The 16,320-nt window shown below is 38.1% G+C and overlaps 1 protein-coding gene across 1 annotated transcript in view; it reads right to left on the bottom strand.

Moving 5' to 3' along the window:
- Positions 1-16,320, bottom strand: part of LOC107312795 (bromodomain and WD repeat-containing protein 3-like) — a 49,718-nt gene that overhangs the window by 19,307 nt on the left and 14,091 nt on the right. The window contains 13 exon segments of the mRNA XM_015860503.2: positions 764-934; positions 1,555-1,780; positions 2,221-2,271; positions 2,273-2,350; positions 3,117-3,251; positions 3,750-3,903; positions 5,086-5,190; positions 6,891-6,931; positions 8,767-8,867; positions 10,211-10,281; positions 10,946-11,046; positions 11,490-11,711; positions 13,320-13,480. Of these exon segments, the coding sequence (XP_015715989.1) occupies positions 764-934; positions 1,555-1,780; positions 2,221-2,271; positions 2,273-2,350; positions 3,117-3,251; positions 3,750-3,903; positions 5,086-5,190; positions 6,891-6,931; positions 8,767-8,867; positions 10,211-10,281; positions 10,946-11,046; positions 11,490-11,711; positions 13,320-13,480 (1,617 nt within the window).

The following is a 16,320-nucleotide window of genomic DNA, read 5'->3' as shown; positions in this document are numbered from 1 at the left end:
ATTTAAGCTCCATATCTATCAATTTAAGATGTGCCAGGAATTTCTAATACAAAAGTAAAATCATTTAACCTAAAATTAATCTATTAGTGATGTATATATTTTCAATGACTTGCAGCACAAGTCCATTGCATCTGCTCTGTTATGACAACTGCACTCAGTCAGCTGCTTCACAGTCAGCTGTTCATATCCGACTGAGTTTGCTTTAAATTTTTCATCACTTTGCATATTAAAAATACAGTCACAATAGCAGAACACTCACCAGGAGAACAACCTCAAGCTTCCTCGGGAAACACTAAGACAGAGCAGACATGTTTATTTTATAAACACTGATGCTCAGCTTTAGCATTTGCGCCTCACAAGGAAGCCATTAGCCTGTCACAACAATGTATTCCACTGGCATTCTCTAATTACATACTGTTAACTTGACATTATTCAGTTAGAAAGTATTATCTCCATAGTGATTAAGGGACATCGAGACAATATAGGGAACTTTATTTTTAGAAATGGTTTATAATGGAATTAACACATTAACAGTTGTAATTAATCAGATAATGCCCAGTTAGTAAGGTGATTGGCTGCATCTTCCACATTTAACTCCTTTGACAGCATTAGCAAGTGCCCCAGATAGCTTAGTAATATGCAAAAGAACAAAAGAAAGTGTCCTCAAAGACAAAGTCCTAAAACACAAACTTGAACACATATCGATTAGTATCTCACTGCTCTTTACCTAAAGAAATGATAGAGGTAAAGAGGGGAAACTTACCTCCATTAACAGAGTGAGATCTATTCAGTGGAGGGTTTGGAAGAGTTTCTCCTTCATTAATTAGTCTCAGATCCTGTTCCCTCTGTAGCTCTCTGATCATCCCATCAAGGATACTCTCATCTTGGTCATTAGTTTGCTGCCCAATGACTTGTTCAACTACTTCACCATCACCTTAACAAGAACAGGGTCACGACTGCTTACAAAATGCTTAATTTCTGATTTACAAACACTATAGAAACAAACAAATTTTAAGTTGTGCTGTCTGCCCTGTGGATTTTTATCTGATTCCAACCCATCTTTCTGCTCTTAGAATGGAAGCAAAGCTTAGAAGATCATCTACAAGAAAAACCTACATCTACAGACTTGCACACAAAATAAAAATAAGCACTTGGAAATAGCAGAAAGAAATTATACTCCAGTAGGTAACAATGGAATACCTCTATCAGAGATCAGTGTTTTGCAGAGCCTGTCTTATTTTCCTGCTTCTTCCTTACTGACATACATAGTCACATCAAGACCAATCGGACAATAGTTTAAACATGCTGCCATAAATGTACTTAGAGGTCCACAGATTTTGGAATACTGCAGTCTCTTTGTTTTATCTCCAATCTAGTTAATCCCATATGCTTCCTTTATGCCATGAAGGCACCCCATTTGTTCTTCTACCTCTAGACTGATTTTAAACCACTTGTTTCAGAAGAAACTAAATTAATCTTTACAGTACCATCCTGCTGAACCGGTGCTCAATACTGTGCAATATATGTATTATGCACAAGATTTAGACAGTGTACCATTAGCTACATAACCCAGCTGAGGAATAAGTTGTTCATCCTTGCAGTTTTCTCTCCCTGGTACCAGCCGCTGGAATCTTGTGGGATGAGGATTTCCATCAACATCCACCAGAAATGGAGGAGGCATAAGATGTGGAGCCTGTTGAGTCTGTTCATCCAAAACATAGTTATTTGCATCACGGATAAGGGGTCGGTAATCAGTATGGAAGAACATCTGATCTGGAATCTGCAAGAAAAGCCATTTAGTAAATAAATAAACAGCCATTTGCAGCTGTCGTGAAGCTTTGGAATGGCTCCCATACCTACATACCACAACTCCTACACTTAGAATCAGCAGATGAAATGTTATGACAGAGAACAGACGCCTACCACAACTGTGTTTTATTATCAAGACTTGATGCAAATATTCAATAGTAAATTATGCCAAGGTGAATTGAAAGAAAACTTCTTGTTCCCTTGTCTTGTTCCCTTGTCTAGAGATTCTCATCTAAATCTTTTCTTTCTTTTTTTTTTTTTTTTTTTTTTTTTTTTATTTAGATAAACAATAACTGCTCCCTTATTAAATAAGTATTTAGTCCAGGGCACGGGGGAGACAACAAACTAACACAACTACTCCTAAGACAAAATGAGGCCAAGAGAGATGAGCTTAAAATTCACTTAACTCACCTTTTCATAATATTTACTGCATCCAAAGCCAAATAGCAGCAGATGTCCANTGAGAGTCTGTGCAGGCAAAATGCTGTCCATCTGGTGAGAACTTGCAATCAAAAACAGCTCCATGGCCTTGGCCCTCAATCTGTATAGAAACAGAGCATCCCTTTCAAAACCATGTATTCTCTATGGAAAGAATATTTCAGCTGTACTTCATCAAGTACTATATCCTAATTCTTTGAACACTCAACTCACTCAATACTTGCTTTTACTTTTCTACTCAACTATTTAGTCAACTTACTTCTTTGCCCTGAAGTTTCAATGCTACTTTTAATGTATGTTCCGAAACAAGAAGTCTAGATTTATTTTAGTGAAAGATACAGAGCAAGCCAGTGGCAAAGAACTCATACATGTATTAGCTTCATACCAGCACGTTTCACAGCTTCAGGTGCCAGGAAGCTAGCTCAGGTACTGAAGCAGCACAGCTACATTTGCTCAGCAGTGGAATCAGACCAACAAACCTGACACTGCATGGATTAAGATAGATGCCACACAAGACAACCATACTGTTTCCCAGACCACAGCACTGTATTACAACACAGAAACCTACAGGTTTTCATTGCTCTACCATGAGAATGATTACTATCTTTCGCACATACGTAACTATCTAAATGGATAATATTCTGATGTAGCATATCCCATGGAAGACTTGCTGCTACACTTAAAACACACAGTAAACATATTTGGGTGTTGTTTTCTGAAGAGGTGTTTTTCTGTTCAATATGCAGGAACTTTCCATCCATTTTGTTGTAACACTGCTCATAGAAAGTCTATGATGAAGTGTACTCTTCCCTCAAATCCAGTTTTAAGCATATGTAAAAAAACAAAACTCCTTCCCTGATTATTCTTACCATATTGAAGTAATTACGAATTTTTGTTCCTTTGTCTATATCCCAAATGAAAATATTTCCATCGTGACCCGCAGACAGTACAATCCTTTGGTCAAATGGATGGGCCTCCAGAACGAACACTTCATCATCATGACCCTACATTAAAAGCAGGGTAAAAAAAGAAAGTCATGTTTCTCCACATAATATCTCTGAATATGCCAATATTTAGTGTGAGGGTATATAAAACAGCTCATTTTATTAGATCTTAGACTAGAACTGCATCTGTACTTAGCTGACATTTTGTCAGAGGCTTGGTGTTATCACACTTGCTGCTTCAGACTGTAGCTCAGCACAGAAGGAGAGGGGAAAGTAAGCAAAAATCAGTATCAAGGACAGCTGCAGCCCTCTAGTCAGGGCAGAAGCTGTGGCCTCCAAATAGGCTCCCCTGTCAGCCAGCAATCAGCAGGGTCTAGCAGCACTTTGGTCATCAGCTCCTTTCCACATGATACACATCCTCCCAAAAAGCACAAGACAGTCGGCATATTTCAGGATAAAACATTGCTTACCAGGAGGCATGAGGTTGCTGCTCAGCCTCAAATCACTTTTAGAGTTCATTTATAACAATTAGGGATTATTCACTTGAACTTTACTCACAGATAAGCTATGAAGAAGCTGCCCTGTGGATGAGTTCCACACTTTGAGAAGAAAATTGTTGACTGCAGTGATGACAGTGGCATCATATCTATCCCAAGCCACCATTGTAACCTTCAGTTTAGTCACCTTGTCCTCCCCAGATGCTACATTGTTTCTAAGAAAATTCATAATTTAAAGAAGAAATAAATCAGTAAGTGCATGCAGAAACATTTAACAGCACTAAATCAATGTGAAGTTAGGGAGAGCATGGCCACCACTGGCTAAGGAGAAGGAAGGGAAGCTTCTGCAGTAGCAAAAGCTAGATACAGAAAATACTCAGTACCATTAAGATTTATAGTTCACTCTCCTTAAAAAGAACAAGTTTCCCTCCTGTTCTTCAATAACCATCCTCACCTACCATAACTCCTTTCATTTCTATTAAGTCTTTTTCTACAAGACATTTTTTCTTATCGGTCATCAACACAAAGAACACAACTCATCTCTTACCTGAAAGCTTAGGGAAAAATGCAACGTTAATAACTGCTGTGGATATGCATTTATATATTACAAGAAATTCTGCAAAGCAACTCAGGTCTTGGATTAAAATAAGAAATCTAAAAGTGTGTTTAGACAGGAAAGAAGGTTGTTATGGAAAAGAACCAGTGTCAAACCCCTCATCAACCTTCTGCCTACTGCTATTTGTCCTCAAGTGAGTAAAATAAGCATTAGTGGCCTACATTTGTTTATCTGAATAGTAGCTGAAATCACAAAATAAACTGTCTGTTATTTGTAATGATGGCTGCATAATACTATAAACTGCCAAATGTCCATATTTACATTCGTATTACATATTGTGCTTTTTCTTAATGTTTTAAACTCAATTAACTCATTATAACTTTAACTCTATCTCATAGTACAAAAATAAAACAGTATATATGCCATAAAATGAATACTAATGACCGGAGGAAAATAAGACAATAACAACCAGAACTTTTCTGAGAGGTGAGAGAAAACAAGAGATGTTTTGAACACATCTATACATATTTTAAAAACATACGGGTCTGCGCAGGATCAACAAGGCTTTACTACAACTCTCTTTCCATGAAATGAACTCTATCTGACATTCTTACCTCATCAATAAAACATTAAGTATTCCCCAATCACTAGAATCAGGAACATACCAATTAATATTTTCTTCTGGGGGCTTATTAACAGATAGGACGATGGCATTTTCAGTACAGCACAAACATGCATTTTTAGTTAACTTAATTTTAAGTAAAGAGTTTTAAATTCCATGGAAAATTTTAGTTTTTATGTAAACAATGGTAAGCAGTGTGCTTTGTTTAGTTTTCTTTACCCCGTCATTTTAGTTGCCATATCCAGGACTACACTCTTCCATTCTTGCTGATGATAGTGCCATACTCTTGCTGTTCCATCTCTGCTTCCACTGACAAATCTTAAACTATGGGGTGGAGGTAAGAAACAAAAACAAAGAAATGAATCATGAAATTCTGAATAAGCATTAAGTCACTGCTGCTTCTGGTCTAATACCCAAATGCCCTTCTAACATTCTCACTGTCTGGTAGCTTCACTATGGAGCTTTCTATCCTCACCAGCAGCATTGCTCAGGGCATACTAAATCCTGTGTTAAGACTGTTAAGGAGTTTGGCAGAGGACTGTGATTCCCTCTGCAACAAATATACACACAGGTTCATGTATACAAGTAAAATACTTGGAGATGCATACTTGCGTGCATACTCTTGCCTTACTCTTTAAATGCCCACAAACAGGCACGTTTAATCTGTCATAAAATCTCCATGAACTACTACCACGGAATAAAAAGCAGCTACAAAATTTGGCAAGCCAAGAGCCCACGTGTTCAAGTCAGTACAGAAGCTAGAATGTATTTAATACTTTTTCAACACTTATTCTTTATATTGTTTGTGCATCTCTGATCTAGAGAATATAATTAAAAGACATTGAGGTTACAATTTTCATATCAGATTTTGTACAGCAGAAAACAGTTTATATCTCACAACACTAATTACATTTGTTTATAGCTAGCAGATGGCCTTGGAATGACTTCAATGTCGTAATTCATACAAGCTGCACATTCCCTTTTTCATGACATCAGCAAATCCCTTGAGCAGTTCATAGTGGAAGCAAAGAAAAAGAAATGACATGCCAAGAGTCTAGCATAAATTATAATACATTAACTTAGGGAAAAGGTGAAGACAGAGAAGGGAAATATCCATGCTGAACAAAAGTAGTAGCCCTGCCTGTGAAGCTGAACACAAAAGCTACCTTAAAGCTTTCACCCTCAATATTACAGAAGTCATTTTTGTTGAGAATTTTGACAAAAGCTGCTTGGATAACATGTTTTCCCAGGAAAGCTGACTCCTTTAATAATGTATTACATTTACATACAGAAACAATGATTGTTTCATCTTTTCACATGCCTTGACCTGGAATTCTTCATCATCACGAAAAGAGTGTTTAAATACACCCATGACAAGTTTTCCTGCTTTATTTATTATTTTTTTTAATATAAAGTAAAACCACGGTCATAACTTTTCCATTTAACGCATAATATTCAGCAACTACATGACTTAATACCCTCAGTGGGACTTGTGCTCTCACATTCCTTGGAAGGAACTGTTCGTACAGTTATATCGGTACATTCCCATATAATTTTCCATGACAAAGGTTTCTGAGTACAGGTGCAGTTGCTCTGGCAAAGGCACTGCTTTGCTTGGATGGCTCCTGCATGCACAAATCCCTTAAACCTTCTGCCAAGCAAAATAAGGAAAATGAGCAAAAGCTGGCATAAAAACATTTACATTAGGATGTTGGTCACTAATCATAGCTTGTCACACATGGGCTCTGATTAATCTTAGGCAAATTATGTAAAGTGTAGTGGAAGATGTGTACCATATCCACAAGCTTAGTCTTGCTGTCTTCTGCTGTAACAAGAAAAATGTTCTGTGACTGGGCTTTTCTTGGTGCTGTTGTTTTTTTTTCTCCTTAAACCGAGTAAGTAGGAAACCAAATTTTGTATCCTTCCTGTGTCTCACCTCACAGGTAGGCTTGTTAAGTACTGAAAGTTGCTTATAAAACTAAATACCATAATTTCAATGGAAAACTCCCAGGGAGGCCACTCACCTGTCTCCATTGTTACAGAACTGGACTGCGACAACTTTATCCTAAATGAGGGGAGAAAAAATAGTAGTAAGTGCTTAGTAAGATGAAACACTCATCCAAAAAGATCTTATTGTTGAACTGCTATTTGGCAAATTACACCTTCCAAAGCATCTCCTGTAATACACTATCATACCATTTCAAGAAAAGTCACATCCCCTGTTAAAAATTCCCCAAGCAGGCATTTTGTGTCAGAACTGGATAAGAAAAATCTCAAAGAGGCAGTGCATCCACAGCCTTCCAGAAGGAGCTGAGAGATGCAAAGGATTTCTAGCTCAGCCTCCCCAATACCTGCATATTTAGGAGGAAGAAGCTGCAGCAGCTCTGCTCGTACCTGAACACAGTCTTCCTGCAATGTGTGACAAGGCAAACCTTGCCTGGGGACCCTGTACCTTTAACACTCCACTGTTAATCAGAGTAAGGTACTACTGGCATCCCCAAGGCCTGGTAGGTATTGCACTCCATACAGTGGTAAAAGAAGAACTTACCAGCATGCAAAAGAAGTCTGCAATTTTTTAGGTAGGACATTAAAACAGTTCAAAATATTTTGTCCAACAACAACAGGAAAAGCAAACAAACGTTGTTTTTATTTCCACTATTTAATTGTTGAGAAACTAGCATTAAATTTTAGATATTTGCTTAAAATCGTTATTTTATTTCGCTTAATACTTGTACTGGCTATTTGTACTAGGTAGTCTTTGCTCCAACAAATGTCCCCAGGTCCAGACAACAAGTGTCCAGCTCAGGACTCTTTCAGGGGTAGGCACACAGCAGTCCGAGGTACTGAGCAGAACTCCAAAAAATCAAAGGAATTTCAGTTTATTCCAATGCTGATGTGCTGAATACAGAAGTCAAGTTCTTCCCGGACAGCAAAACATTTGCTAGATTTACTGACTTGAAGCTCTGAGGCATAAACACAGGATTCATGACTCCCACTGAAGTTCAGTTAATCAATTTAGTCCACAGCCCTAATGCACAGAATATTATTAAAGTGTGCAGCTGGGCTATTACAGTATAAAGATAAATGCTCCAAGCTCTTCATCATTGAGAAGCCTATCAGTGCTGTTATAAGTTGGTCTTTCTGATATATTGTTTACCACAAACACAACAAAAAACACTATCATCCTCTGTTCTTAGTAACAATTAAGAAGTGAAGACAGATTTGACATTATTTTAGTAACTACTCTTTATCAGATTTCAGTAAAAACAAGACATTCAATAGTTTTAATAGAAACCATCAAGACTCAGAAACCTGGAAACTAGCACTGAAGTTTATTATACAGATATACAGAATATTTTCAATTTTAATGAGAATCCTTCTGCATCATCTGAGAAAGGATACTGTTAAGTTTTCCTTGCATTCTAAATGATCCAGTCTGATGCCATACTCCAAAACCAGAATTACTCTGAGATCTTTTTTATTACATGGTTTTCAGTCACAAATCAAGTTAGATATTCAAGAATAAATTTAATAGGAATAATAATGTCTTGCATGAAAACTGTTTTAATTCCCCACCCCATCACAGACTTTCTTTGGGATGAAATGAAATCACCCAGTCCCTCCATTTCCTGGAATAAAGGTTTTCTTGCGGGGGGGTATGAGGGCGGTGATGAAATAAAATACATGAAATATTTTGCACATGTCTCGGGCTTCAGGGGTATTTTAAAATAAGTATACTACAAATTTCAAGGCATTAAAATACCACAGTACTGGGAGCCAAACAAACTCTAAAGACGGAAACAAAGTATTACACTATTACAGTGTATACAAAGCCTAAGTTCGTGAAATAAGGTACAGAAGGGAGGAAAAGGAAGATTTCCTTTCTGATTTGTCTCTTACCGTGTGAGATTCCAACTCAGCCATTTTCTCTGGAGATTCTGAGCCCAAATAATATATTCTTATCACGTGGTCAGTACTACCTGTTGCAATGAACATGCCACCTAAGACAGACAGTGGTTTTGGTGAAAAGTAAAGTCACCCAAGGAACAACTAATTTCAATTACTACTTTATTGCCAAAGAAGCGGTTTTAAAGAAGTTTTAAACCAAAAATCTCAATGTGATACAAACACACGTCCTAAAAAAAATGTCAACTCTGACAACTTTTGCTTTAACTTGTAATTTTTCAGACTATATCAACTTTAACATAGCAATGAGGTCTGCAACATTTTACAGCTGTGACCAAAGAAAGATAAAATTGCAAGTTACAGCTCTCATCAACTAATTCTGCTGCTTTCCCCCATAACTTCCGGAATTACCACAGTGCTCTCAGTCAGCCTATGCAGAACAATAGAAAGGGAATATCCTCACTGGTCAAACCAAGTATGGATGCACATCTATTTGAAGTGCATTAGAGAAATTATTGCTGAACTGGGAGTGAGTGATTGTTTTCTTGCAATGTTTGTTTGCACTGTTAATGTTATTGCAGAAAAAAAGTGGGTGCTTGTGTAGGTTACGGCACTGAAATGGTTTTAATGATTTCAGGACTCCAGATCTTAAAAAAGGATCATGTTAAGGGTTGCATGGTTCTAGAATAGTTCTCAACTTGAGGTAACAAAAATTAATAAGAAATTACACAATTCTGCTTGTAAGAATCACTAGAGCTGTAACAAAGGATGCCATTGAAGCAGATATTTTCATACACACACAAGAGAACATAAGGACTTACAAATCACTCAGTAGATTATTCTATATTTCACTGTTCAGTACTAAATAGATTACTGAATAGCTGCTCACTAATCAGACAGCTCTGCACCCTTCTGCACTCCCAGGCTGGTCTGGCCTCCACGGTTCTGTTAAGCAGCAGCATGTGCAGCCTGGGCAGCCAGGGGGAAAGAGGGAGGGCAGAAGTGCCCTGAAGGAAACACTGTGAATTACTGAAGCCCAAAGAAGTCTCTAAGTAAGGAGAACCGATTCTTCTAGAATACAGCCAGATCTGGAATTGGCAAAAAAGCCATCTCTAAACAGAAGCCACCTGTCTGGAAGATTTCAAGAACTTTCTATTGAAAATCTCTAGTGAAAGACTTCTTTCTGAGGTGGTAAAGACAATTAAGCCAAATTTTAAACAAAGAAACAAGCACACATACACACACACACACACACAAGAAAAACAAAAAAGTAGCTTGAAACAGACAATCTGCATGAAGAGATTCGAACAATCACAGTTTGACAGTGCTGTGATTAACTGAAAAAGGCTTAGATATCATTTGTATTTATAAAAAAGTAATAGCCTTGTCACCCACCAAAGTAATTATACTTTCCAACTACCTGATATTGCATACGTACCAGAACTGAAAGATGAACAAGATATCTGAACACCAGGCCTGGACCTCTCCGCAAATTTCACAGGGCGATCCCTACATGTGACATAACAGCATTTTTACTCTTTATTACTTTATTCCGGCACTGCAACTCGGCTGGTAATGTCACCACGCTCATCCTAAAACTCTTTGTTTCATAATTCATACCTTATTTTGATAGAGCTTATTTTCATTTGTTTATTAATAAACCCACCCTTTTTTAAATTGAAAACAGTTAATTATATTAACCAACTTAAATCTATTTAAAATAGAAGTTGGCAAGCCATTTGTACAACAGGATTTATTTTCTATTAGGTGTGGGTTTGATGACATTTATAGACCCGTGTTCTTCTGATCAAAAGCAATGAAATATCTGTGCTTGTACATTTCACACAAGGATGTGGTCCTAAACACGAAAGCATTAAGTTCTTCCACAGCACTGCCTAGCAAAGCACAAAGGAAAAAATATCTTCCACTCTGCACTGTAATGCCATGGACTCTGCAACACGTGTAAGAAAGTGTTCTCTGCCTCACACGCTGGTGTTATGTATGGCAGTCACACCATAGTCATCCAGCAGCAAGTATATAGCAGAACACATCCCCAAGGAACTTATTCATTGAGAAAGAACATGCCCATAATTATCCCAGCATTCCTCTCCACTTTAAAATTCCAAATAAATTTGTCCTTTTTTCAAAATAACAATAATCTGAACAGGCTTACTTAAACTTCATGGTGTTAGCATGCCACTGCCAGAAACAGATTGTTCCATCAGCACCAGTAGAAGTGAGGTATCGTGTTGTGCCTTTTCTTGCTGGAGAGAACTGAAAATGAAGTTTTGAATTCAATCAGCTAATTTCATTCTCCCCCTTACATGCTACAAGTTCGCAAATGAATATTGACAAGAATCTTTTTCATTTGCATGTTAACTTTCTCTTCAGGATTACAGAGAGTAGGAACAAGCACAAAAATAGAAAACGAACTTCCATAAAAATAAAGCCAAGAAAATAGAAACAAAAATAAATACATTTCGACTAGCAAGTCTATTTTTGCCATAGAAAATTTAACTCTGAAAGGAAACAAGCTTAGTTCCTCTGACTAGGGCAACAAGATGAAAGAATACCACTGTAATTCTCTATGTGCATGAGATTTTCCTGTTTTTTTTCAAACAGTCACAATGGAAAGAGAACTTATATTCCCATTTGCTAATCTACATTTGTCAGCACCATTTTATTTCAACAGCTTATGAAGAAGTGTTATTCCTTACCTGTATGGAAGTAATGGAAGCGGAATGGCCCTGCAGGACTGCAACCGGGGCACAGGTTCGAAGACACCACACTCTGACAATCTTATCACAACTGCCTGCTGCAAGCAGTGTGTTCTCATAGTTCACAGCCATGTCAGAGATCTCAGCTGAGTGTCCCCGCAGCGTTGAGAGCAGGCGCCCATCATCTGTGGCCCAGATTTTGACCAAGCAGTCATCTGACCCCTAATGCCAAAAAAAAATTCCAAAGATTATATAAAATAATACACACATTATGTGTCCATGATTCACATACGAGCTGTGGATGAACAAGTATCTGAAGCACCTCGTGGTCATGAGCTGCCAGATGAACAACTTCAGGGAGATTCCATACAGACACATCTGAGTTTGGGAATCATTTTGTGATGGCAGGAATTGAGATGTTTGTAAAACAGAAGATGCTGTTTTGATATGTACTAATATACACTGCGAAGATAACACCTCTAAATACCTTCAGTAGTAACCAAATTTCAGATGAGATGTTTAATTATGTATTTCTAACAGGCATGCTTATCTGCGTCAGCAGGATCAGTCCAATTCTAAACGTAAGGTGACTATAAGGCTGGAGGGAGCTCTAAGGAAAATGAGAACTTAAGCACATGAGGCATCTCAAAACCTCTAACAGGTCCTGAGAGCTGCCAGTCAGCTGCACCATGAGGTTTAATTTTTGTTAATGGAAGAAAGTTGGGCCGCTAAAAGAGAGCTCATGGATATCACACACAACTGAGAGAATTGAGTTTGGGACAGGATACCAGTAACACTACACATAATGCCAACACCATTTGACTTTCAATTACATTTTATTAGCTGCACATAAGTTCATAGACAAACCAGTTTCAGTACTTCATAAAACTGTAGACGAGAAAGATTTTTTTTTTTACGGTACAGATAAAAATGGAAAGGCCCTCACTGTGATTCGGAGTAATTACCATAACAATATCTCTGACCAATACATAATTAGTGAGAAAGCTAGCAAAAAAAAACAAAGATAACAATTAGCCTTGCAGGTAAACTGTGCTAGATAGTTATCAATAAGAGACAAGGGCAAAGAAAAGCCAAGACAGGGATTAGCATTCATTGTTTTAAAATGCATTATTAGTTATTAATGTTAAAAATCTGCTGTTTTTTAAATACATACAACAAAAACGAAGCACAGTGTCATAGAAATGTATGGTATATATAATGGAAAACTGAAAATTCATATATTCATATGAATATATACCGACATTCTATGAATTCTATAAAGTACATTTAGCAGAGGTGTAAATTGCAGATTAAGTAATGAGGCTCGCTCTTTGTCACCAGGTTTTTACTGAAATGTAAGAGGACTGCCAGGATTTCCAAGGTTAACAAAGGTAAAATGTAGTTTAAAAAAAGAAGTGTTAAGACTGAACTCAGCAAGCAGCACACACAGTAATTACAAAGTCCAGAATAATTCAGGTGCCATTCAGCAAGTCGATTAACCAATAAAAATGAGCACTCATTTCAAGAGAGAGCTACAAGATCTGGACTGGAACGGCTCTTCTGGAAGGGTTGGTCAGTAGATAGCTGTAGATAGCTGTTTCAGTCTACCAGAGCCAGAAGCAATTTTAAAGCATCAAGTCAAGTGAAAAGTGAAAACTAACAAAGAAAAAGATGGATTTTCATATCTATCAATTTTTTTTCTCCCCTTCTTTTTCTGGATGCTGTTTCTCCGTCTCCATTGGCAACAGAGGCTTGTTAAGGGACTCAAAAAAGAAGAAAACCAAACAAAGCACAGTAATCTTCAAAGAAAAGTAAAATTATTAGGCTTACTGTAAATATTCTTCTCCCACTGCGATCAAAGGCTATACAGTAAACAGAAGATAGATGCCCCAATATCCTCTTGTGCATCTTCATCTGTTGGTAGGTGGATGTTGGGAACAAGTGGCTGAAACGTCCACATCCAGTTAATTGCCGTGCAGAAAGGATGTTTACTGGAAGAAAAAAAAAGTAATAATAAAAATTAAGACCTGGATTTTGCATCTAGAACTCAGAGTAAACAAATACTGTGTCAGTATAAGGTTTGATAACAACTATTATCATCTATAAATCTGAACCTCTGCCATCTTATCAGAACATTCAGTACAGTTTTCCAAAAAATACACAATCGTGAAGGAAGAAGTTTTCAAAACCCATTGCAACACACGATACCCCTGGTTTCCTAATAAATATTCACAGAATCATAGAATCACTCAGGTAGGAAAAGACCTTAAAGATCATCAAGTCCAACCACAACCTAACCATGCTACCCTAACTTTAACAACCTTCCTCTAAATCATGTCCCTGAGCTCCACATCCAAATGCTTTTTAAACACATCCAGGGACAGTGACTCAATCACCTCCTTGGAGAGTCTATTCCAGTGTTTAACAACCCTTTCTGTAAAGAAGTTTGTCCTGATATTCAAACTAAACCTCCCCTGGTGCAACTTAGGGCCATTTCCCCTTGACTCCAGTCACTAGTGAGAAGAGACCAACCCTGCTCTCGCTGTAAGCACCTTTCGGATACTGGAAGAGAGCAATAATAATAATAATCCCCTCAGCCTCCTTTTCCCCAGACTAAACAGCCCCGGTTCCTTCAGTCTCTCCTCATAGGGCATATTCTCCAAGCCCTTCACAAGCCTTACTGCCCTTCTTTGGACCTGCTGCAGCACCTCCATGTCCTTTTTGTACTGAGGTGCCCAAAACTGAACACAGTACTCGAGGTGAGGCCTCACCAATGCCGAGTACAGAGGCATGATGACTTCCGTAGTCCTGCTCACCACACCATTCCTGATACAAATGAGGATGCCATCAGCCTTCTTGGCCACCTGGGCACACTGCTGGCTCATATTCAGCTGACTGTCCGTCAGTACACCAAGCTCCCTTTCCATCAGGCAGCTTTCCAGCCACACCCCCCCAAACCTGTAGGGTTGCCTGGGTTGTTGTGACCAAAATGCAGGACCTAACACTTGGCCCTACTGAAACTCACACAGTTTGCCTTGGCCCATCCATCCAGTCTATCCAGGTCCCTCTGTAGTGCCCTTCTCCCCTCAGGCAGATCAACACTCCCTCCCAGTTTGGTGTTATCTGCAAATTTACTGAGGGTGACTCAATCCTCTCATCAAGATCATTAATGAAGATGGCAAATAGAAATGCCTCCCATACCAAGCCCTCAGGGACAGAAAAACAGTTTTTATAATCACCACAAGTTAATCCAAGAGTTCAGATCATGAACATGCCAACAGATATACTCCGTGGACTTTGAAAATTTAGTATTAGTAATACATAATTCCCATATAACAATTATCACAAATTTATTTTTGGATGGCATCACTTTTGTTTGTTTGTGTTTTAATATGCAATAAAATAGATTCATTTACCAAGGACCCTACATCATATGTCAGGATCCAAGATTTTCTATATGTTTTCCATAAAGTCTCATTATTGGCAGTCGCAGAAACTTCCTTTCATTTTTATCACAATATAAGAACAAGAAATATGCAGCACTGATGGAAAGAGCTTCAGTCAAGAGCATCAAGCACCAAAAAACTGCAACAACAAATGATATCAATATTATTACTCCTAGGGGTCCTGACCGAAAGAGGCTGAAACCCCAATGCACAAAAGCATGAGGTGGAAACAAACACTGCTGGCAGATTTGCTGGAGGTAACTATGAACCTTTCCACTAGGAAATGAGAAGAGAGACTAAGCATGAAATTGACTTCCAGGGAACTCCATTGCAGGAAGATCATCGTGGCTGCAGAATACAGAAAGACGTTAATTCTAATCTTTGATCCTATGTATAATTTGAGATAACTCCTGGTGTTTAATTTTACCTGTCCTAATTCATACCACTTGAAGTTTTGACTTCAGAGTTTTGACAGTTCTCTCTGAACGCCACTCAAGATATAGTGCTGCTGTATTGGTGGGTTTGCAGAGTGCTTGCAATAGGAGGCTCCCTGCAGATCCCCTTATCTTGTGTACTGCACATTGCAGTAGGCAGGACTTCCCAGGAGCCACGGGAAGCTCTGGAGTGCCTTAGTTTAACAGCATAATGAACAACTTGACCCGTTTTCTTAATTGCATCATCATACTTTTTACCTGTCTTCGCAAACACCAGGGGAAAAAAAAATACCATAGAAGATGTTAGAAAATTACAAAGTCAAAAAGCATCCTTTCAAAGAGTTACAGACTGGTTACACACCATTTAGACACAAGCAGAGAGATAAGCAGAGCAGAAAAATGAATTGATCCAGGTTTACAGAAAGTATTTTTGTTTCTCAGTTTTATGCCCTGAAATTTGGGCTATTTTTGATAATGCAACAAAACATATTAGGACAAAGGCATAGTAGCATGAAAGAAGCCTGTGCTTGAAAAAAATCATCAGGCTCCCACCATGACCTTATCTTCAGTCAATATTTGTTTTTCATGCAAAAACACATACCCAGCAGTACTAAAGAAGCAAAATGCACTAAGCCAAATTAATTTACTATCCTCCTACTGTTCAAGCAATACCTGATATTATATAGGAACTGTTCTATTATATAGAAACTGCCTCCCCTAGCAAAGCAAAAATGAAACTTCTATCCTCTTTCCCCACCTCTTACAGGATGGAACAGAGATCCCTTCGTGATAAATGCAGCACAATGGTACCTTCTGCTTTCGGACAAACCAGCTTAACGTCTGACTTCTTAAGAGCATTACAGTTCCCTTACCCCCCTGCTGGAGAGTTGGAAGGGAAAAGCAGAGATGTAGCAACTGAGCAACACAGTAACTCTTTGCCTTTCAAGGCAT

Source organism: Coturnix japonica, chromosome 4 (genome assembly GCF_001577835.2).
Source record: "Coturnix japonica isolate 7356 chromosome 4, Coturnix japonica 2.1, whole genome shotgun sequence".
Taxonomy (NCBI): domain Eukaryota; kingdom Metazoa; phylum Chordata; class Aves; order Galliformes; family Phasianidae; genus Coturnix; species Coturnix japonica.
The sequence above is the reverse complement of the archived record's forward strand: the minus strand, read 5'-3'. Positions and strand labels throughout refer to the sequence as shown.